General features: G+C 35.8%; 1 protein-coding gene across 1 annotated transcript; it reads right to left on the reverse strand.

Annotated features, from left to right (window-relative positions):
• Nucleotides 1-1,264: 1,264 nt before the first annotated feature.
• On the reverse strand, nucleotides 1,265-25,374 carry LOC126824750 (uncharacterized). The gene is made up of 9 exons (XM_050554106.2): nucleotides 25,181-25,374; nucleotides 22,269-22,414; nucleotides 17,436-17,596; nucleotides 12,734-12,907; nucleotides 9,202-9,363; nucleotides 6,871-7,060; nucleotides 3,456-3,547; nucleotides 3,226-3,336; nucleotides 1,265-2,749 (listed from the first exon to the last, which is right to left on the reverse strand). Exons 2-9 carry the CDS (start codon nucleotides 22,399-22,401, stop codon nucleotides 2,543-2,545), a joined length of 1,230 nt encoding a protein of 409 aa, XP_050410063.1. The 5' UTR covers nucleotides 22,402-22,414; nucleotides 25,181-25,374; the 3' UTR covers nucleotides 1,265-2,542.
• Between the last annotated feature and the right edge of the window lie 412 nt (nucleotides 25,375-25,786).

The following is a 25,786-nucleotide window of genomic DNA, read 5'->3' on the forward strand; positions in this document are numbered from 1 at the left end:
GAGATTTTGATTTAACAGTTTTACATATTTTTGAAACAGGCTCCGAAGCGTTTTGGTTCTGTTATGCAAGATCATTTCGACGTTTCAAAGTAAAAGTTTGGTGCTAAAACCACCTAAAGATAAATTTTAAATGTTCCTGTTATTAATTAGAACAGGTTTCGCTTTAGTTTTTATATTTTACGCCGACATTTATTACTTTCAATCTTCCTAGTGCTAAAATGGAAAATGTGACCTTTTGACCTCTGGGGTCACAAAAAACAAAGGTGAATTTAGCAAGTTTAAATTTTTTTTGAAAGTGTGATTACTTTCGATCATTTTCAGCTTATTTTCATGATACAAGAATGACCGCGCATTCACTTTCAGTGCAAATGAACCCATTTGACCTTTGACCCTGAATATCTCGAAAACGCCCCAACGGCAGACTGATTACCACTCGGCATCGTATTCTACGCAAAATTTTACTCTAGAAAAGTTGGGTCTGGTTTTGTGCCCATTTGATGGACACCCCCCGCACTGAGCCTCCAGACTATTCCCATTAGCAAATCAATGAGGTAGCCTTTGATCCAAACTGATTTTCATTTTGTGAATTATGGACTGATAGGTGTGTAGTCCTTAGAGCTCAAAATTTGTTGGATATCGGTACCAGATGAAATAAAAGGGACATCTGATATAGAATAGGCACAGCCTGACAAATATTCCCCTGCGTAAGGCCCCGCTAGATACCCAGGAGAGGTCCCAAAATTTGGGGCTAGATCAAACAGTGGAGGTACCATGTGAAAGTTAACTATGACCAGTTACACTCTAAAATACCCAATGCCAAACAAATTGTGTGCTGCATTAGGCCCCAAAAGTTGGTGCCTGTAGACATGTATGTTGGAATTGGGCTACAACATTATATTAAAAGTAAATGGACTGGTACATCTATTTTAGAGGGAATTAGATATTACACCTATAACCCAAAGTGCAGGGTTTTCACACCCCACAACATGAGATTATAGTGTTTCTATGGGTATGTTGAATAATATTGTGGTACAAAGCTGATTTCTCGCAACCAACACAGAGTTGAAAATTTTTTATCTTTCGTATCATGGCGAGTCCCAATTACTAATAATATTGTTTACAGTGCTATCAGTAGAAGCATCCTTTTGGGGTCTTAAGCAGCGAAATGAAACGGGGTCTTATTATTCAGCATCAACTGCATTGATGTATATGGGTGGGTTTTTTTCTTGGGTGATTATTACACTTTATGAAACAAAACAAAACATTGCTGCTTAATATTTATTACTATAATACTGAAATTATTACTTATTGCCTTCAATTAAAATATGAAAATACAAACAATAATCTATTTAACAATATAAAATTATTAACAAGTAAACTTGAGCAAAGTAAACAACAAGTATATAATAATAACAACAAGTAATGATTACAACAAGAACATCCCTCCTTTAATCTCTTTGGTATTTTTATGTTATAAAATAAATTAACATTTAGAAACAGTATTTACACAGTCTATCATACATCATTATACATTAAGAAAAATTGCATGAAATATACAGCAAATATTATAGTCCACAAAGTGCTGTTAGGAGTCTGTACTTTATAATGATTGTGGTCAAACTTTCATGAAAATTGATCAGTAACTCTGAGTTACTGATTAGGTATTCCTGAATATTTTATGAAAACTGGACAAGAAATCAATCATGTATAATGAGTGTAGACTAGTAATATACATTTATCAGAAATCCTCTAATTCAAGCACAGGAACTCTGGAAAAGTTTTTATGAAAACTATTTACACCAATTGTATTCCTAAAAATTTGTCAAAAACCAATTAAATATTCAGCCCTGTACTGGTATTTTTAATAAGATGACAAAAAGCCTCAATCAACCACCTGTAAAAGAGTACACTGATACAACTACACATTAAAATTCTTTAATCATTGCAACCTTCTTCAAAAAATGTAAGATAGTTGATAATGATAGTGTTGCTCTTTAAACCAAAATGAACAATCCCACCAAGATGAAATTCCTTCTACAAATCTGTCCAGTATTAGTGACAATCAATAGATAAATTTCAAAATTCTACAAAGTGATCAAGGGCGATAACTAAGGCCTGATCAGTGGTCTCTAAAATTTCACTACTGGTATACTACATGTCACGGATGGAAACAACATACTGTATACAGTTTGAAAAGATTGGATGATAAATGTAGTTTGCTGAGTTTTTCCAAGAAATTACAAATGGACAATGGTGATGGCAATGTACGATCACATTGTGGAAGTATAGAACAACAAAATTTGTACAACATACCTATCATAATGTAGATAATTTTGAAGAATTTCAACAACAAAAATAATTAAATATTGTAAAATTAGCATTCATTTTTAAAGAAAGCTGTTCACTTCTACACAAAATCTGAAAGTTACACCTTGTTTTGCAAAAAAAGCAACACAAACATCCTAGCTTTTTTTTTTTTTACCAGTAATGAAGAGTTGAATTATGCATTAAATATGGCTATAATATTCCATAATCATTTTATTTACAGTTCTCTACACTCTGCCATAAACAAAGCAATTTTCTTTGCTAAATCTGTTTTGACATCAGTTGGAAATAAACACACTTCATTCTCTGTAGATGACACCGCTTTAAATGACAGAGCACACGGTGAAGTCTTTTGTGTAGCATTTACATATTTCTCCAATTTAGCACTCTCATTATCAACAAACACAATTGTTTTCTTTGCAAACTGTTGAAGAAAAAAAGCATGATCAAACTTTTGTTAATCATAATGTCTAAACTAAAACCTACTAACCAAAATTATACAAAAAAAACTTTTTCAGTTTCATAAAAATATTTGTTAAAGATGCATTATATAATTTATAGATAAAGAGCTGGTCATTCTTTTTATAATAGTTCAAAAATAGTTTATTCAAATTACTTTATTCTCAGTGAAGTCATGGGTGTTTTAATTTTTGTCAGAGATGTATTCCGTTGCTTGCCGCGATACTTTGACAGAACCAATGCCAAATGTAGGATTTCTGAAAGAGCCCATGGAGAGCTACAAAATGTATGACATACAGTAATCTTGGTTTGGATGATCCACTATAAACTATACAATGATATGCAACCAGACATAATGTGAGTGCTTAGGGTGTTCTCTGTTATTTTCATACATTAAATTACTATAAAAATCCTTTCATAAATAAAGGAAACATGACTTACATCAATACTAATTTTATCTACTAAACAAGTATCAGCAACATCAACAACATAGGCCTTCATTGTAGGATTACTATTGTCAATAACTTTACATAATGTTTTTAACACCTTTTCCTATAAAAATTAAAAAAAGTTAATCAAAGAAAATCCAACTTTTGTTGAAGGTAAATTTCACAGGTTTTGGTGCATTTATTTATTTCAGTACCAAGAAAAGATATATAGTATCAACTTACAACTGGGTCTTGCGAATCCTGTAGATGATCTTTCAATACTATTTTTTCCATGCTATAGCTGCCAATATTAATCATATTTAAATCTTGTTCTTCTGTAAAACCATCAAAATACAGAGACTAAATTCATGTAAATATTTAAATTAATTATTAACTAACTCGACAAATGTACAAACATAGACAGGCACTTAGCAAGCCCCCTAATATGCTCACCAACAGCAAAGTTGTCTAAAAGTATTGCCAACAAATTCCACAACTTCTACTTCTAAGACATGTTACTAGGGAACAAAACATAAGCTAAGATCCGCTGAGCAGTCCATAAAAGTTGATGCATTGTGGTCCTTTAGGTAAACATAAAAATAGCAAAATGTTCATACTGTGCAAGCATCACTCGTCCGAGCAGTTCAAAAGGTTTGTCAGGTCTTTATAAGTAAATAAAAAGCATAATCATAATTTTCCGTACTTAATAAAATTATTATATGACAATCAAGGGCAATAACTCTATACGTAGATACCAGAACTAATGAATAGAAATTGTTGAATTTGAACCATTATACTTTTATAGTAATTATACACCAGGGAAACTCAACAGGACAACTGAACAAAGAAGACTGTGGCTTGCTGCTCTTCAACAAAACTTTGAAGGGAAGAATTGAGTCAATTAATAGAAGGCAAATCTCCCCTCTCCCCCATGACAATGACATCATGGCATGATCAACAGGGTTAGTAGCTAGGTCTATCACATGCACCTTAGATCATACGGTCTGTCATAAAGTCAAGTGGTGAGGTTTTGACTCCCAGCTTGTACCTGACAAGGAGTAGGGTCACCTGTACAACCTTGTGAGTGGTTAAAGATTCCCTGCTTTGGCCGAGAAACTTTAAGGTGTGGGTACCCCCTTAACAGTGGTACTGGACAGAGGGACTGGTTTGGATGGCGTGCACGTGAAAGATCCCTTGGCAGTTAGAATTCAATATAAGAGTAGGCCGCAGCACCGCTGTCCGTGCAAAACTTCTCCCATAGAACATTTTATTTCAAATTAATCAACCACTCTTCATGGCCATGCAGAATTAATTACAGTCAATAAGGACAGATAATATTGATCTTGAAGCTAAACTTTGTTCTGCATTTTAATATATATAATCAGTGATGATAAGAAGGATAAATATTTTACTGTATTCTGTAGTTTCTAAGAAAATATTTTTTCTGGATCTCAAAAATTATACGCAATATGGTAATTGTGCATATACTACATAGGCCTAATGAAGACCATGCTTATGAATTAAAGGAATTACTTGCCTCTTAATCATTAAGGGTAGAGGACTGCATCACACATAAACAATTACAGTAGACAAACCCATGGACAAGACACACATTATACATAGAATATATACAAACACTTTAAACAATAAACAACAAATGTAATTGAATGAATCCGGGGGGTGGGGCTTCCCCCAAATTGAAAACAAACAAACAGTAACAATAAGGGAAACAATCCAAGCTATGTGCTACTTGAAATCTCAAAACATATTATATAAATAACGGTTTCCATGAAATGTAGTAAAAAGCCAAATAATTAAGATAGTAGTCAAAAGATGGATAACTCTCTTTATTCACAAAATCCCTCACCACGTCACGTTCTTTTGTTCCTGGGCCTTTGCATCCACACAAGCCTAGCCTAGGGTGATATCATAGACAAGTGTTTCCTAAGAAACTTGCCAAAAGAAGTCACAAAAATAGGCTTGATCCAGCTTTAGGTAAAGACACAATTTCTTTTGCAGGGAAGTGTCCAGGGGGAAATTCATCCAAAGGAGAAAGCTCCAGGTATTAGAAGACAGTAGAGTGGCTGGATATCCAAACTACAGATTCTTTGATCTCGTACATTTTCGATGTGTACACAGAGCACATGTTTGGCAATCTATGAGGCCCTTATCATATCTTCTATACTACTAATGATGAGCTTATTGAGATCGAGGTCTCTGACCATTTCGACTCTGATAAATCTTGTAGCAATACAAATTGCTTTGTATTGCATGGTGTCTAATTTACGAGAGCCATGCAACCATAATCTAGTACATCATGGGGATAACCCTGTTCGCTTCCCATTCATGCCCCATAGTCTTCCTCATTAGGTTCAGAATGTGTTGAGTGCGTGTTACTACGTACTAAATATGTGGTCTTCATGTATCACTTTCCTATCAAGGAACTTGGTTTCGTCTTTGAATTCTATTTTCTGACCACTGAGCTGCAGAGACATCTGGGTAACCTCAGTGTCTTTGCCCACTAACATGCCTAGTTTTGGGAGCCGAAATCAGGAAGTCACAATCATTGGCCCACATGGTGAATCTGTTCAAGGCTCCTTGCGTACGTTTCTGAACCTGCAAATAACGGTTACCCTTTGACCATAGGGTACTATCATCCGCAAACGTAGCAAGAGAAATATCTTTGCCAAGATATTCTTTTCTGTCGTTCACCATGATACTGAACAGAGCGGGATTTATAACTGAACCCTGGGGAGTTCCGTTAACCAATCCGGTCTCTTTACTGAGGTATTTACCAATTGTAACCCTTATTTGTCTGTCTAAAACAAAACTCTTGATCCAGTTATACATGTTACCATGTACACCCACCAAAAACAAGTCCTTCTGTCCAGACAAGGTTGAAAGCTTTTGACTTATCAACAAAGACATGATGAAGTCTGGCAATATGATCTTAAGTAGAGCAACCTCGGCGGAAACCGCACTGGTTCTCGTCTAGCAGCTGGTTACTCTCTAGGTAGTATCGTTCACCAGGGTTTTGAAAGTTTTACATACCATAGAAGTGAGACTTTTCGGACGGTAAGACTCTGCCTATTTAGGATCTTTTCCCACCTTTTCAGCCAAGCCAGTTTAAAAAGGTCAAGTACTACTTTGGAAGCAGTTTCTGGCAGGTTTTTTTTAGCATGGAGAACTTAACCACATTCGGCCCTGAGGCACTGTCTTTTTTAGATGACAGAGCTCTCATGGAAAAGGGGACATTCAGATCTCAGTGTCCCACCAGTTCGCCACCCTCACCCTGTCAAAACTGGGAGAGCTTTTATAGTAGCAGAGCAAATTTTTTACATGTGCAAATTAAGGAAAGCTTTAGCAGCTCACCAGCCAAATGTGGAAAACAATGACTGTAACATAGCCTTGTAGATGGTTCACAAGATATTGCAAAGGACTGTTTGACAGACCAGGGTGATAATAACACAGTCACATTTCAATGTGGATTTTTAAATTTGTCAGCATTGAATACATCCTCTACTGAAAATAGCAAATTTAAAAACCAAAATCAACTAAAAAATTTCTTTGTTTTGTCCATTTCTCACGGAATTGCCTGAATCATTTTTTGTAGGCCCATTTAAAATATGACATTTATGTTGTTAATAGAAAGACTTACTGTAGCAGAATATTATCACAGTTTCGATATTTTGCAAATTTTGTAATTGAAGATCAGAAAAAACTTCACAAACTTTTCCCCATATCAAATCAACCACACCTGATGAGGTATCAACTGTGAGTAGACGTTCAGACCTCTGAAAGTAATCTAGAAATGGTCTCACATTCTTGTCAAATAAAGCAGCTCTCCTCTGTGAAATAAAAAAGAAAACATTAACAGATACTTGTAGCCCCACATATACACCCACCACCACAGTTATCCTATAAATTAGGTATGAAATGAGTGTTAGCAAAAAACATCAGTATTTCTCTCAGAGTTGGATACAAGAGGTTTCATCAAATTGTTGAAAGGTGCCAGCTCTACTTTTAAGCATACATTATTCAAGAGCTAAATCTGCCTACTGCAAGTTTTTTTTTAGGCTTGAAATGTTATATAAAATTATAATTAGGTATTTATTAACATGACAACACCATAATCAACTCTTGATGCCATCGCATAATTCCGATATTAAGTAGATTTGAACGGTTCAGCCAATTAATGCACAGGTCTTGTCAAACCTTCAAAGGCTAATATCTTCACTCGCAATAGAGTAATTTGAATGAAATTTTCAAATTATTCATTTTACATTATCTATTTTCAAACTATTATGTAGCAAGAATGGCTAGCTCTTTATGGAAATCGTACATAATGTATCTTTAAGTTTTAAGAGTAAAACATTTCAACAATTTGATAAATAACTTAATATAATTGATATATGAGAGAGAGAGAGAAATGGGGTTTAACGTCCACGCGACACAGACTAGGTCATTTCGGGACTAACATATGGTTTAATTTTATTTACATAATTCGCTCGCGCGTAGGGGTCTTTAGCAGTGGGAGGAAACCGGAGGACCCGGAGAAAACCCACGAGGTTGGACAGGCGACCCTACTCCTTGCCACGTACAACCGGGGATTCGAAACCACGCCAGTCGACTCAATGACAGACTTTATGATACAGCGTGCGCACGCTAACCATTCAGCCATCCAACCCCCCAATTGATATATAGTTCTATATTCTAAAATAACAAATACTTCACGATCTGAATTTTTTATGCTTTATTTGAAGTATTGCTGTTCACAATCCAGGAAATGAAACACGAAAGTATACACAGAGAAAAGAGCGATTATCCATTGTAACTTGTGGCTATATGGTTAAAAAGAAGGAAAGATAAAGCACAATAGCTCAAACAATAATTATCGGAAATCATTGAAAATTAATAGGCATCTTTATCTTATCAGTACAAACATTGTGTAAGAATTCAAAGTCAATTGGATAATTTCTTTAACCTCCACAAGATCTTTCTATGTGATCAAGAGCCATATAATATATATTGTACATTGCCATCTGTCTCATCATATGTATTTACATATATTTATGTATGTGTTTGCCATTTTAACTTCCTTTGTTTTAATATTGTATGTATATTATCTAGGGAGGGGGGTTTTACATAGGCTAAGCCTGTTCCCTAATCCCATTCAGATATCCTGAATAAAATATTGTTTCATGAATAAAAAATAAAAATAGATCAATAGCAGACAATATATCCTCTTCAAAAAAAAGTAGGGGATATTCAGAAACAATACAAAACTGCGGAAATGCACTGCTGTTTTTATTAGAGGTAACCAGTGTATGTTAATAACAGGCCAATTGCCTAAACATGAACATAAACAGTTTATATGGGCGGCTTATCTGACGGCCCCATTTCACTCGAAAGAGATAAACTGTCAAAAGTGAATGAAAATGGACGTTTTTGTTTTTTGTCTTAATAATGAGTAATTGCTCCACCAATCCTCAGACATTCAGCAATTTGTCGTACCATACTCCTAATCAACCGTCCAATCACGATTTGGGGCAATCTGACCCACTCCTCACGATCAAATTATATGTAACACACTAAAGCAAAGATAGGCTAAACAGTAAATCTTATGCAAGAACTGATAGGAAAGCAAACAAGGATAGGATAAACCAGCAAGCGACAGTTTTCATCAACCCTTCCTTGAAGTGTCAAATTTGACAATGAACCCCTCCCACATGTATGACGATATTGCGTGTCGCATGTGCAGCTCAGTGGTTCTGTTGGGGCGATAAGTTCTTCAGCTGTGAACATACTCTCAAAGCATGTCAAGTGTCCATGACTATTTATCATATGACAACCTGCATAGGTATTTGCATTTCAATATCCCCTACTTTTTTTGAAGCCTATATGATCACATTTAAATCTAGGTGTAAGCTCCCCCAGTGATTTTCGTTAAATCAACTAATCAATACAGCTGTGACCGCTGTGTACTTACCTTTGTCCGGAATGAATCTGCTTCATCACTCTTTACATTTGCACCATCTTTTTCCTTTTTACTGTCTTTAGCTGGTTTCACTGGTTTAGCACATTCTGGTTCTTTCTTCTTTACCACCTTATCCAGTGGTACAGCAAAATTAATACCAAAAGATATTGGATACTGAAATTATTGAAATATGTCTTAAAAGTTAAAAGAAATTGAACAAACACAGCAGAGTCATTCCATGTCAACTGGACCAGTTCTTGTAAAGTGACCCCCCCCCCCCCAAACCCCCCCGCCCCAGAAAATTATAAAAAACAAGCCAACAGTGAGACTGATGTCAACAGCCGAAATCCCAAAATAAATAGATAACACATATTAATTAATCGCACATTTATTTTTTTCAAAAGTATCAAGCAATCAAACTATACATTAAGTTTCATCACTCTCTATTAGATAGAATCAAGATTATCTTGTCCCAAAGCATCGACCAATGAACTTGGTTAGCTCTGCTTAGCTTCAGCTCGAAATGTTAATCATTGAACTCAGTCAAGATATTCACCTAATGAACATCAAGTTTAAACACTCTACCTCAATTAAAAGCAGAGTTATTATGTGACAAAGTCTCGACCAATCAAATTGCTTATCGCTCCATAGCCTAAGCAGAAAATTCTCACCATCGTACTTAATCAAGGTAATGATATAATGAATCTATATTCAGAGTTCCATCACTCTCACTTCATGTAAACCAAAGTTACCGTGCCCCAAAGCATCAACCATTCAGATTACTTATCTCTGCTTACCGTAAGCAGACATGTTCATCATCGAACTCCATCCAGGCATTCACCTAATGAACGCCTACACCAAGCTTGAAAATTCTACCTCAATTAGGAGAGTTATTGTGTTCCAAAGTCTCGACCAATCAAACTGCTTATCGCTCTGCTTACCCTGATCAGGTATTGATGTAATTAAACTATACACCAAGTTTCATCACTCTCACTTAATTAGAACTAAAGTTATCGTGTCCCAAAGCATCAACCAATCAAATTGCTTATCTCTGCTTACCCTAAGCACAAAATGCTCATCTTGGACCTCCATCAAGGCATTGACCTAATAAACACCTATACCAAGTTTGAACATTCTAGAAAGAGAGATAATGTGTCCCAAAAAGTGTGACGGACAGACAGACTTCAAGCTATGCAAACAAATGACAATCAAACAATAGCGTCCATTGCCCTGCCCACTACACGTCATGACAATACCTAGATTGTAGCCATTTAGATCTATCAGTAACATAATACAGAGGCATTTTTAATACCAATCAAAGAAACAATGATTTTGTTAACTACGAACAACTTTATAAAGTATACGGTGACTAACTCACTGGTAGGTAATTAACTTTCGGTAACTTAAAACAGTTATATGATAAAATCATAACACAGTTTTGCTCAACGAAAACACCCCAATTCTTAAAAATTATTTATTCAGAAAAGCTATAAGATTATGCTGCTTAGGAAAAGTTGAGGGTGATTAGTTACACTGAAGCGCACAGTAATAGGGCCACGAGTCGTGAATTTAGTATGGGTGAGGTGAACATAAGACATTGGAGGGCTATGAAGGGGAAACTTAGTGACATGAAACCAAGTAAAGGAGCGAATTATATATATAGATGGAGTGCCACATGTGATCTACAAATTCAGAAAGAATTGGTTGAGAATGTTAATGACAGACGTTTAACTGTAATCCCGCCCATTACCACTGTAAAAGACAATAACAATGACCCATTCTCCATACACGTCTTGCTATCCTGCGAGTGTGGACTGCAAGGGAAGACAACTCTGTTTGGGAGATTGCAAATGGCCTACGCTATACTAAGCGTGTGGTCAGTGGACGTTACCTTTCTACAAGTCAATGAAAATGCTTTTTTGTTGTAAGCCCCACCTTTGACTGACAAGACCATTGAACGAGACACTGTTTGGATTGCCGGTAATGGCCAATAGAAATATACGTCATCAATTACAGTGGAATACAGAAATATTGCAGATATTTTAAACGCAATTAACACTGAACCGCTATCTGCCCATGGTGTTAGCATTGTTGTTTATGGCTATCGGTATGCATAATAATATAGCTGTAGCTGAAATGACCTCAATCTTTATCGAATGAAAATTGTCGACATTAATTTCGATGTTGACACAGGGAAAAGATTTGCTTAATACTATGTATTAGGCACACCCCTTCTTAGGGTTCCCGTGATACCCCAGGGATAGCGATATATCGCTATAATTAGTTCAGGCGATAAAATTATCGTTTGAAATCAATCTCAAATATTGCTTTATCACGATATATTGCAATAATTCTAAAAAATATCGCGATATTTTCATTTTTGATCACAATTGATCACAAATCCGTTCAAAATACTCCAAAAATGAAGAAGAAATGAAAAAATCAAATTGTAACAGGTGTCGATACTAGATCTATTCCATTTTCCAAATTCCACAACAGACTTTGAGACAGCCGTTTTTAACGCAAAGGACCAACTGACCCATATTAGTCTCATACATCAAGTACGTTTCACTGAATAATATTAATTGTTATCATACACATGTTGGCTACGCTTTGATATAGTCTGGTCCCTTACACCCTCAAAGAAAGCATCCACAATATTTATAATTATGACTGATATTATAACGGTAAGGATACCCCACCTCGGAATGATATAGTTAAACTACATTTGACAATATACGTCGCCATAGTAACGAAGAGGTGGTTTATTGTTGATTACCAAGTCCGTTGAAAATTACATTGATATTTTAAATTGAAAAATCGTCTGGAAAATATTTCTTTTATTCTTTGAAGAAATTGGCTTCCAAGCTTAAATCTGTTAATGTCAATCAGAATATTTCTGATGACAGTTCGGCAGACTGTGAAAACACACTGCTGCTGACACGAAAAAGAGCATTTCTTCTGTCACTCATATGGGGATATTTTAGTTTAAAAAGGACATCCGACAAGATATTGAGTTAATGAATGTTTATTGGGTATTCCGAGCATTCCAGCTGATCAGAATAGAATGATCTGAGGTGACGATATCTACAGGAATAATCTTACCCCAGCATATATACATGTATATACGTCTCACTTCATCAGTGCATCTCACATACATTGCTAAATACCAAATGGATACACTAGATACATTAATCCATTTATACACCTCAAGTTATGTCAATTTTATATCAGTAATTATCACGATAATGAATTTTTGAAGCACAATAATTCTAATTATCGCGATAATTTACTCAAGACGATAATCCATGATATCGTGATAATTTATTTTACCAATATCGTGAGATATATCACGCTATTTTCTTTCTGTATCGTTGCAACCTTACCACTACCAGTTCTATAAATAATAATATTTGATAAAAAAGTGTGTCTAATACACTGAAAAATACGGTATTTATACCCTCACAACTGAATGTAAGTTTAAGTCTGCATGTGAACTGAAACTTATAGACTACAAGCATGCTCCTACAGTAGTCCTACTCACCTTTTGTTCAAACAGTTTCATTTCATTCGAACATTCTTTAACAAATCCAGCACTATTTACTAGAGATTTGAGATTAGGCATAAGATCTATTATATAGCCACCTTTTGGATTTTCATCGATATGTTTTGAAATTTCTCTTGTCACCCAGATTAATTTCACTGCCAGAGGATCTTCCTACAAGTAAGAGTAAATAAATATATAAATAAATATGTGTTGATATTGCATGAGAGACAAATGTGACGTATGATGGTCAAAAGCAATGAATTAAATATTCACTGCAGTTTAACTGGATAAAAACATGATTCTTCGTACAATCTGGGTAGTCCGGTGGCTGAAGGGGGGGAATCGCCACCCGAGCTGTGAATTTATGAGACCAAGTTTTTCTAGACCAGTTTTTTGCGTAGATTCCAAATCTGGGTGGTGATCAGGTGTTTAAGGGGGCGTTTTCGAGATATAGGGGGTCAAATGTCTACAATGGGGGGTGGGGGGGGAATGTCATTATGTTGACATAATATATATAAAAAAACATAAATTTCTAGAACTGCCCATCTATAAATAAGTGTTTATGATGTCCCTGGACAACTGTTTTGATTTATGGGGAGGTGGGGTGGGGGTAGCAGGTGTGCACATGTGGAAAGGTGGGGTGGGTATAAAATTGGCGGGGAAATGAGTTCACGTTGATTTAAATGATGATTTTCTAAGAGCTTGATAAAACATCCCTAAATATGTTTTATAAGATTCCTATTGTATGGGGGTGGACGTCAGGGTGGGTGCCCGCCGTGTGGGTGGGGGGGCGGTGCGGGTGGTGGCGGGTGGCAACATGTATTTTTGTGAACAGAAATCATTTCGTTCATAATTGAGACCAAAGTGGTATCTCGTTAGCGTTTTCATTCAAAATATCAAATTATAATGGTACTTTTCAAGAGATCTAGAAATGTAAATCAAAAACACATTAACTCAGAGATATGTTTAGTTGTTAGTTTATTCTTTGTCTTCATCAGAAGATTCAAAATCAAAAGTTCATATGAGCGAGATAAATAATTTCTTGGTTGCTGGCCAACAGCTCGCATATCCTTTGGATATGCTTCAGAAACCAATTCACATTGTAAATCTTCATTCCAGTCATGCAGCAAAAGACCACGTATATGGCAAGGTGATAATGAAGAAAGATCTGTTATTTTTCACCCAGAAAATCTTTTTTCTAGCGTCATCTAGTGATGTAAGTCGTCTTTCGCGATATTTTCTACCTTTGCCCGTCTCATTATCGATCAAAATTTGTACATTTGAATCATCATTTGCGAAGAGAATGATTGGGATGTCTATTTCGCCCGAGCAAGAACGCAAAATACAATTTGTTTCAGCGCCTCCATTAATTTGCAATGCGAAGAGGAATAGGTAAGATATTTTGGTGTCCTCGTGGGTGGTTGTCAGTTCTAGGATATTCTCGACACTTTCAATACTAATCTTGATATTTTTTGATCCAATCAAGATTAGTATTGAAAGTGTCGAGAATATCTCGGCCTACATGCTTTCAGTGGTAATGACTATCTGTTTTTCTTTTTCAAGATAATCCCAACTTTCTAACATTTTTTAAAGAGCTGGGATAGACAAATGATGCTTTTGATGACGTAATTGCTGGTTTAGAAAAAATTGTGTGTACATGTACCTTGTACGGCGAAAACCGACTTACATCAGTAGATGACACTGGAAGAAGTATCTTCTGGAGAAATTTTAATTGTGATGAAATATAACAAAACTTTCTTTTTTTATTACCATCTTGCCCGAGTAGTCTTTTGCTGCACATTAAACGCAATAATTATGTTGCAGCAATATGGAGACAGGTTGCAAAATTAATGATCGAACAAGATGACTCTGCGATACAAGGCTGGAATGATGATTTACAATGTGAATGGGTATCTGAAGCATATCCAAAGGATATACGCAGGCTGTTGACCAGCCATCAAGAAGATATCTATCCCGCACATATTATAAGAATAAACTAATATCTAAACATGTGTTTTTCATGTACATTTCCAGATCTCTCGAAAAGTACCATTATAATTTAATATTTTGAATGACCATATTGGCACTGAACGAAAACTCGAGAAAACACTTTTCAGGTCAATTTTGAACCAAGTGGTTTCTGTCCCCCAAAATACATTTACCCTCCCCCATACAATGGTAATCGTATACACATATTTAGAGATGTGCAGTGGAATTAAAAAGTAATGTTTTTACCAAGCTCTAAGAAAATCATCAACGTGAACTCACTTCCCACCAATTGTACCCCCCCCCCATCCATACACGCACACCTGCTACCCCCACCCCACCTCCCCACTATTCAAAACAGTTGTCCAGGGGCATCATAAACACTTATTTAAAGATGGGCAGTCCTAGAAATTTATGTTTTATTAATATATTATGACATAATGACCCGCCCCAACACACACACACACCTTCTATCCCCACCCCACCTCCCCACAAATCAAAACAGTTGTCCAGGGGCACCATAAACACTTATTTATAGATGGGCAGTCTTAGAAATTTATGTTTTACTAATATATTACGTCAACATAATGACATCTCCCCCCCCCCCCCCATTGTAGACATTTGACCCCCTATATCTCGAAAACGCCCCCTCAAACGCCTGATCACCACCCAGATTAGGGATCTACGCAAAAAACTGATCTAGAAAAACTTGGTCTCATAAATTCACAGCTCGGGTGGCGATTCCCCCCCTTCAGCCACCGGACTAGGGGCCATAATCACCGAAAACCAAAAAAAATCAAGATCTTTGGGTTATAATTATAAATATACATTTCAAGTTTCATCAAAACAGGATAAAAATTGTGTCCACAAGCTCAATATGTGATTTATAGTTCGATACATGCCAATATCTTTGGGATATAACCTATATTTCAAGTTTTGTCAAAATTGGATAACCAGCGGTTGCCAGGCAAGATACGCCCACATTTTGCAAGAAATGGATAGAGTACAAGCTATTTTCTGTACAATCGTGGAGCCATAATTCAGAAAGTTATGGTCTGAGGAACTGAGATCTTTGGGATATAAACCTATATTTCAAGTTTCATCAAAATTGGATAGCCAGCTGTTGCCAGGCAAGATAGTTTTTTACACCCACATTTTGCAAGAGATGGAAAAGTACAAGCCATTTTCCATACAATCAGGGGTCATAATACAGAAAGTTATGGTCTGAAATGTGAGAATACCAAAAAGGGACTGAGATCTTTGGGATATATTTTAAATTTCATCAAAATCGGACAAAAATTGTGACCTTGGGGGTCAACAACCTTCCTATTACATACTTTTACACAATTTGTGTATAAGGAGTGGAAATTTTGTCCGGCAGTTTTGGTCTGATTTTTACGAAGTTCAAACTCAGCCTTCATTATGTTTGAGTGATATATTTAAACGTTTTTTAAAATCGGATAAAAATTGTGACTTCTAGCAGATCCACATGCTAAAAAACATGATTTTTTTGTACAACCAGGGGCCATAATCTAGTAAGTTAACAGTCTAATATTCGCGAAAATCGAAAAGAACCTAGAACTTTGGGTTGTAAACCTTCATTGATGTATAATCAGGGGCCATGATCCAGGAAGTTATGTTCCGATATGCGCGATTATCGAAAGGAACCGAGATCATTGTGATATAAACATAAATTCAAGTTTCATAAAAACCAGATCAAAACTGTGACCTCTAGAGGGTCTACAACCTTGTTATTACATGTTATCGATGATATATAAACAGTTTTTAAAATCGGATAAAAATTGTGACCTAAAACATGATTTTTCGTACAATCAGAGGCTATTATCCATGCAATTACAGTCTGATATGCACAAATATTGAAAGGAACAGAGCGAGATCTTTGGGATATAAACATATATCTTAAGTTTCATCAAAATTGGAAAAAAAACTGTGATCTCTAGAGTGTCCACAAGCTAAAAACATGAAAATATGGGCATATAAAAAAGGGGTTACAAAACAAATTCATCAAATTAGAAAATAACCAGTCGTTGCCAGGCAAGATACGCCCACATTTTGCACGAGATGGATAGAGAACAAGCTATAAAAAACAAAAAAACTTGATTTTTCATACAATCAGGGGCCATAATCCAGGAAGTTCAGTCTGATATGGGCAAATAGTGAAACATATATTTTAAATTTCATCAAAATCTGATAAAAATTGTGACTTCTAGAGGATCCACAACCTTGATATTACATACTTTTCCAATATTTGCATACAAGGAGCGGCCATTTTGTCAATCAGTTTCAATTCAAAATTCGAACTCATCCGTCATTTAAATGTTTTTTAAAATCGGATAAAAATCGTGACCTAGAGGGTCAACAAGCTAAAACATGATTTTTCATACAATCAGGAGCCATAATTCAGGAAGTTACAGTCCGATATCGAAAGGTACCAAGATCTTTGGATTATAAACATACATTTCAAATTTTATCAAAATCGGATAAAAATTGTGACTTCTACTTCTCGAGGTCCAGAACCTTGGAATTACATACTTTTACACTATTTGCATACAGGGAGCGGCCATTCTGTCCTGCAGTTTCAGTCAGATTTTTACAAAATTCAAACTCAACCTTCATTATGGTGGAACGGTGATCTTTGGACTATAGACATACATTTCAAGTTTCATCAAATATGCTGAAAATTTATACAAACCTTTATTTGTGCTTGAACTTTAGCTCGAAGACTTAAGATTTCTGGATCTTCAATCTTTTTAGACAATTCTTCAATGATTATTTCACTAACATTTATCAGCTTTAGCCCAAATGTTTGGGCTAAATCATTAGTAAGTCTACCTTTCTTTGATCCAGGACCACCTAAAAATAAATTCATTTTATATATGACATGTTTGAAAACATCATCAGGTATGCTAGGTCTCTTAGTATCAATAAGTCTTATTCACTCACAAAGGTAGCCAGTATGTAAGGTGATGGCGCGGTAACATGGAGACCCAGGGTTTGATCCTTGAGTTGGCAGTGAAAGTTTCTCAGGATTTTCCGCCGTGGTTCCCCCTTGTCAGTGATGCCGGTCCCATGCATGTGTTTGAATTAAATTGCTGCCCGGGCAAAATTTCCTCATAGCACACTGTATGGGGTATGGCTGTCTTCATTAGCCTCACCTGGTAGGTGCAGAAAAGTAAGACATTAAACCCTCGCTCATGAAATATTGTATATAGGTTAAAAGCAGATTACAGATTTATACTTTTGGCTAGTTTTTTTGTCAAATCTTTAAAGACCACATAAGGTGAAAAATTTTAATTGCATATACTTATAGCGAATGGTTACTATATCCAGTTTAAATTTTACGGCAAGTTCCAACCAATCTGATTAAAATATAATAACCATTTCTATACACAAAGAACAACTTTTATCGTAACTCCATTTGGAATTCACAGCGAATATTCAATTTTCCAAAGACATAATAGATTGCCCTCATTTCTCAGCCAATCAACGCCGGGGATCTTATTACCATGTACGGTTCCATGCATTACTACGGGCGTAGTAACTGAGGTTAAATTTTGGCACGAAAAATTGCATGGGATTCATGGACATGAATATCAATACGTGAAGTTCCTGATGCCGTTTGGTGAGTGATTAAACTGTCAATGTAATTGTAAAATACCTTTATTATAAAGAAGTTAAACGATGTAATTAAGGAATAAACATTCCGAGTATGCATTTGGTCACTGTGACATCACTGGCGTCTGAGGGGATTAAGAGTGTTTTCGATAATTGGCAAAGTCGTTTTTACAGGAGATCTCTTTTTGCGACTTTGGGTAAAGATAGCCGAATTAATTTTAATCAGATTGGTGTAAACTTGCCATAAAGTGGATATAGTAACCATTCATCTATTGGCTATATGTACAGAAAAGTAATGTCGTCCATCTTATGTGACCTTTAAAGATACACTAGTTATGAGTGTAATGAGTTGGCCATATGCATTCTTAGATGATAAAAAAAGAAAATATTGAAAATTTCAGTCCAATTACTTTATTCTGAACGGAGTTGTCACTGTTGGAAGTTTGGAATAGAAATAACAGACGATAACTCAACCCACATATTCTCTATAATCAAGTAACATTCTCAATGGCTACAGAACCCTCAATTGGCAGGCCTTTCATCAGCAGGGTCCGGTAGTGACGTCAGTGACTAACGGTAAACGTTAGCTTGGTCATCCATTTATTGAATTAATTATTAAATGGACAACTGTTTAAATCCAAGTTGTATCCAAGCCATCTGAGAGTCTACAGAGTTGATTTTGAGCTTGTCGTGTAAATAAAGGTCTAATTAATAATTTCTATAACATCTGAAACCCAAAGAAAGACTTGCAATAGGCAGATTTAGCTAATGTATCTTGAACAGAATGAACCAAATGGTAAATTTCTGTGCCGCCAAATCCAATATCAACAGCGTTACTACTAAAAAAAAAAAAACCAGCGGCTGCCAGGCAGGATACGCCCACATTTTGCAAGAGATGGATAGAGAACAAGCTAAACAAAAAGCGATTTTTCGTACAATCAGGGGCCATAATTAAGGAAGTTACGGTCCGATATGCGCGAATATCGAGAGGAACAGAGATCTTTGGGTTATATTATAAACTTACATTTCAAGTTTCATCAAAATCAGAAGAAAATTGTGACCTCTAGAAAGTCCACAACCTTGATAATTTTATATCATATTTTTACGCTATTTGAGTACGAGGGGCGACCATTTTGTCTGTCAGTTTTGGTCCTATTTTTACGAAATTCGAACTCAACCATCCTTAGGTTGCAACAGTGATATATTCAAATGTTTTTTTAAATCGCATAAAAAATATGACTACTATAGGGTCCACAAGCTAAAAACGCGATTTTGCGTACAATCAGGGGCCATAATTCAGGAAGTTACGGTCCGATATGCGCAAATATCGAGAGGAATCGAGATCTTTGGGTTATAAACTTATATTTCAAGTTTCAACAAAATCGGATAAGAATTGTGACGTCTAGAGGGTCCACAACCTTGACATACCATATTTTTACGCTATTTGAGAACGAGGGGTGGCCATTTCATCTTTCAGTTTTGGGCTGATTTTCATGAAATTCGAACAGTGATATACTAAAACGTTTTTTTAAATCGGATAAAAATTATGAACTCTATAGGGTCCACAAGCTAAAAACATGATTTTTCGTACAATCAAGGACCATAATTCTGGAAGTTACGGTCCGATATGCGCGAATATCGAAAGGAACCGAGATCTTTGGGTTATAAACTTACATTTCAGGTTTCATCAAAATAGGATTAAAATTGTGACCTCTATAGGGTCCACAAGCTAAAAACGTTATTTTTCATACAATCAGGGGCCATAATCCATGAAGTTTCGATCCGATACATGCCAATATCGAAAGCAACCAAGATCTTTTAGAGATAAACCTATATTTCAAGTTTCGTCAAAATCGGATAAGAATTGTGACCTGTAGAGTGTCCACAACAAATTGTGGACGGACGGACAGGGGCGACGACAATATACGTCCACATGAAAATGTGGGCGTATAAAAACTTTGCAAGATCTAAAGATCTTAGGAATAGTTCCGGGAAAATGTAAGCTCATTCATTTTGCAAATTGTTTAGCCCATTTGTGACAAATGGTTATTTTCTCTGGCAACAGAATTATGTGTTATGGGAACATAAATACCGTTCTATGTACATGTACCATAATAGTATTGTAGGACATGTTAATCAACAAGATGCTAAAAACTGATCAAGAGTAACAACACTTTCAGGCCATGAAATTTTAAATTTCGGCGTAACAAGAAAAATAGTTGCGGGTTTATGCTCTGCGTAACCATTTTCTTTGGTTATGCCAGATGCCCCTTGCGTATCCAATTGGTTACATAGAATGGTTGCACTATTTTCATGTTTTATCCAGATTTATATGGTGCTACCATTCATCTCCACTTGCAATGAATACATTTTTTAAATGAAATAACTTGACTAATTTATATTCTTTTATTATTATTAAAATATGATATTTTGAGGTTAAGAAGTGTTTAAGACTTTAATCCCACGGTGTCAACATTAACATTTGAAAAATTTGTTCCACTTCACTAAATCCCTATATTTTAAGTAACTTAGTAAGCTAGCTGATTGACTTCTTATTAACAAGTAATAATTAACCTGTTGTAATTGATCAGAAAGTAGATACAGCCTCACTCATAGTAATATTGACAAGTAATATTTATTAACCTAGCTGCACTCTATAAACAAAGTCTCAAAAGGAAACAGAATAGTTTGATGTGATGAAATAATATCAAAATAGACAGGACAGTAAAATCTTTTACATATTATCACTCCAGCGATGCCATATGCCGGTGAGGGTCAAAGTTGACGACATACATACGGGTCATTGGTACCACTGTACAGCATGACTATGCCTATAGTGAAAGGAACATGTGTAGTAAATGCTTTGGAAATATAGCTGACATGTTAAATAGTCAAACTCTTTTACTCTTTTTGTATTTGAAAATCCAAAGGTATGCTTTCAAATATTTATGGCATAACTAATCATTTAAAGAATTTGGAATGGGGGGGGGGGGTCAATACATGTCAAAATACACATGAAGTCAAAGTACCTGATCTGTCAGAGTACGGTAAGATGTAGAAATGAAATGCCAAGAATGAATGAATGAATGAATTGAAGTTTGTACTGACTCTTAATTTAAAACTAAAGCTATAATAATACTAGTAATTTAGACCTGTGTCACAAAGTCATCCTATATAAAAATTTATCAAATGTGAATAAATTTTTTAACGTAACCGATATTTCAATTTACATAACCAGGAAATCAGTCGCATGTTTTTGAGCTGGCGCGACCGCACATAACCGATTAGTATCGTTTGCGTGAAATTTCGTGGCCTGCACTTTATCTACTACAATAATTAACAAATTTGATTGGCTTTTAGTTTTTCCCAATGCTAAAATGTTTTGTATCTGTTTGAGTTATCTGAATTGGTTTCAGAAACACTGTATACCAATTTCAAATCATTTGGATGATAACTTTAGCCTATAAAGAGTCAACAAGCTTTTCAAATTGTTCATGGGTGATAATTCGGAGTTAACAAAAGTTTCAATGTGGGCGCATAAAATTTAGTATAACTTAAGTTTATGTGAATTCAGTAACATTTAAATCTAAAAGTGTGGCTGTGACTGTGAGGAACATCAAATTGTAAATTCAATAATTAAAGCATATTTTGTTACTGAATGGAACTGAACCATCTTTGGACGGATATACTGTTACCTTTTATAATTTATAATTTATAGACTAAACTTTCATAATATTGTAGCTTGCTAGAGATTAACAATCCAAAAATATTTGCTATTTCTGAAGAAAAGTATCGACCACTAACTTCGCTGGGTTCAACTTGGTTTTGGCTTTCTGCTACATACGGTTTAAATTACAATGAGTTCCCAGACACAGGAAGTGTTTAAATTACTGCATTCTTGTCATCTTACCGAATACAAATATGAGAATAGGCTCTGATTTCAGCAGTTTCACAGCATTTCCTACTCTAATGCTAACTTTTTGTCTGTGGAAGACTTTAACATTGGCACTATCAGTTGCTACACTACTACTGGCACACCCCATCTTCTTTTATTATCTGAAAAGGATAAAATAATCCATTGACGTTTTACTAATTTAATAATTATCCTGTTGTTATTGTTTTGATTTATATAAGCAGAAGATAGTCATACAAAGCATGGAAATATGCCCCCAAAGCAGCTACCGGTACGCGATTTTGCGTACAATCAGGGGCCATAATTCAAGAAGTTACGGTCCGATATGCGCAAATATCGAGAGGAACCGAGATCTTTGGGTTATAAACTTATATTTCAAGTTTCAACAAAATCGGATAAGAATTGTGACGTCTAGAGGGTCCACAACCTTGACATACCATATTTTTACGCTATTTGAGAACGAGGGGTGGCCATTTCATCTTTCAGTTTTGGGCTGATTTTCATGAAATTCGAACGGTGATATACTAAAACATTTTTTTAAATCGGATAAAAATTATGACCTCTATAGGGTCCACAAGCTAAAAACATGATTTTTCGTACAATCAAGGACCATAATTCTGGAAGTTACGGTCCGATATGCGCGAATATCGAAAGGAACCGAGATCTTTGGGTTATAAACTTACATTTCAGGTTTCATCAAAATAGGATTAAAATTGTGACCTCTATAGGGTCCACAAGCTAAAAACGTGATTTTTCATACAATCAGGGGCCATAATCCATGAAGTTTCGATCCGATACATGCCAATATCGAAATCAACCAAGATCTTTTAGAGATAAACCTATATTTCAAGTTTCGTCAAAATCGGATAAGAATTGTGACCTGTAGAGTGTCCACAACAAATTGTGGACGGACAGACAGGGGCGACGACAATATACGTCCACATGAAAATGTGGGCGTATAAAAACTTTGCAAGATCTAAAGATCTTAGGAATAGTTCTGGGGAAAATGTACAATAATAAATAAGCTTATATATTTAAATCAGATAATTGTGACGAGTGGCCACAAACAAAATGTAAATGGATAGACGTCCGGACGGACAGGGGCAACGACAATATACATCCACATGAAAATGTGGACGTATAAAAATGGGTGTGAAATGTTTAAGAGTTGGGTGCAATTCCAGTGCTTGTCATATGCACTATATAGATTCGCCACTGACTATTCTGAAGTTCTTTTACTTCTGGATAAGGGGTCTAACAATTCAACGCTTGGCAAAAAAATACTGGTAACTAATCAAATAGTCTTAGTCTTGACATTAATCCTGGCATTTAGTTGGCAATAAGATACCGTATATGTCAGATTAGTACTTAGTAGGCTGGCTGATTTATCCTGAATAATTCCAAAGTAAGACAAGAATCCAGTAAAAAAACTGAGGTAGTAACGGTAGCCTACTGAAGTGAAAAATATGTACGGTTGGTAACTAGAATACTAGTACTACTAGACAACAGCATAATGACAATGATAGCGTAGGCTATCTGAACAGTGGCGGCACTGACAGACTTCAATCTGATTAAAATACAGATATATATTTCGTTTCGTTTTTTATACTTTCGATGGCCTACACTACATGAAGATCTGACAAGCTGTAGTCTCGCAGGTCGTGTCAGGGGTCGTACAATTGGCTTTTGAGTCTATGACGTCAGACATTGATTAATCAATCAGCCTTGGCATTTCTAGTGGTTTACCCACAGTTCTGTGCATGGCACGCCAAGAAGACACCGTAACAGACAGTTTCATTGGTTTATCCCTCACATCAACCAAAACGCTGGTAATATAACAACTGTTCCAGATCTTAGTGTAGTAAAACAGATAAAACAAAATTTTGACCTATAAAAAACAAAACGAAATAGGATCTGTGTTTTAATTAGATTGGACAGACTTGAAAAATTTCATATTTATATTAGCCATATCTCAACTCCATGTGTCAATCCCTCTTTCTGATTGAGAGAGAGAGAGAGAGAGAGAGAGAACTGATAGAACTATTTTTGTAGGACTTAAAAATACCTTCCCAGTACAAACTGTGTGATTTGGTGATATATATAATATTTGGAGGGAGAGAGAGAAATGGGGTTTAACCACCACTGGACACAAACTAGGTCATTTCGGATCAAACATATGGTGCAATTTTATTTAAATAATTCACATGCGTGTAGGGGTCTTTAGCAGTGGGAGGAAACCAGAGGACCCGGAGAAAACCCACTTGGATAGGCAACAGACGACCATACTCATTGTCACACATTTACATTACCCGGCGAATCGAAACTAAGCCAGTTGACTCAATGATGACACACCTTATGTAAGTTATGATACAGCTAACCATTCAGCCATGCACACAAAACACCCCCCCCCCCCCTTCTGATTGATGTTAAGATTAAAATTATTTCTATGATTTAGTTCACATAAGACAGTGGCCTCCCACCCGGAAAATAATGGCACCACCCAATGCATGTTCTCTTTCATTAAATTAATAAAATGAATATAATAACATACTATGAAGTATGGTATTCATAGTAGTAGTAGTATTTATTAAATAGGCCTACAACATGACTGAATATTTTATTATTATTTAGTAGGCTAATGATTAACGCTTGTCGATGAAAATGCCTAATGAGGCTAATGAGTAGCCTAGGCATAATGCCAAAGTTGGAATAATTAATTATCAATTTGGAGATTTTCTTTATTTATGCGTATGGATGGGGCATGCACCGACCGTATCTTTAAGCATAGAAAGGTCTAGGTTAATGGCAATTCTATCTGTTCGCATTTTTAATAATTAATTGACCGTGAGTCTGAGTGTGATTGTGAATAGAAAAACATTTGCTTTAATTAAATCTTTAATGCGGTTTACCTCTGACTTTGAATTGGTTTTACGGGCCAGTTAACTCCGATTTACTCTAATGAATTGGACCCTGCATAAAAATGAGAATGCAATAATAAATCATAGTTCTTAGTTCTGCAATCCCACTTTACGGTTGTGTAGGCTAATCCTGTGGTTGTGAATGTCCGTGAATGTTGTTGTCAAGTTGAGTATATACCATAGTCTTCAAGGTACGCAGAAATATCAAATCAGGTCTTGGCTTCCAAACGGCCCACCATGAAACTTACACCGGTGAACCGTTTCGGCAGTGGCTATTTGCCACATGTGGTTATAAGCAAGAATTTCAAAATAGCCTTACGACTACAGACCGCAATTGTTACCAGATTTTAATGAAACTTACAGATTATGATAACATTGATAACATCTCTTAGTAGCAAAACTTTCGGCCACTTCCGGTTGGCGGTTTCCGAGATATGGGGGTTACCACACATTTCATGTGGCACGGCTACAGACCGCAATTATGAACCGATATCCATGAAACTTACAGAATATGATAACATTAATAATATCTCAGAGTAGCCAAAATTTCGACCACTTCCGGTCAGCAGTTTCAGAGATATCAGGTTACCAAACATT

Source organism: Patella vulgata, chromosome 6, assembly GCF_932274485.2.
Source record: "Patella vulgata chromosome 6, xgPatVulg1.2, whole genome shotgun sequence".
Classification (NCBI taxonomy): domain Eukaryota; kingdom Metazoa; phylum Mollusca; class Gastropoda; family Patellidae; genus Patella; species Patella vulgata.

Bases quoted from the DNA above. Each gene is read 5' to 3' on its own strand.
- LOC126824750 (XM_050554106.2), bottom strand. From the start codon at position 22,401: ATGGGGTGTGCCAGTAGTAGTGTAGCAACTGATAGTGCCAATGTTAAA. The intron at 12,908-17,435 runs GTTTGTATAAAT...TCTTACTTGTAG, and splicing joins AAGTTCAAGCACAAATAAAG to GAAGATCCTCTGGCAGTGAA. The intron at 2,750-3,225 runs GTAAGTCATGTT...TTTCTTCAACAG, and splicing joins TAGATAAAATTAGTATTGAT to TTTGCAAAGAAAACAATTGT.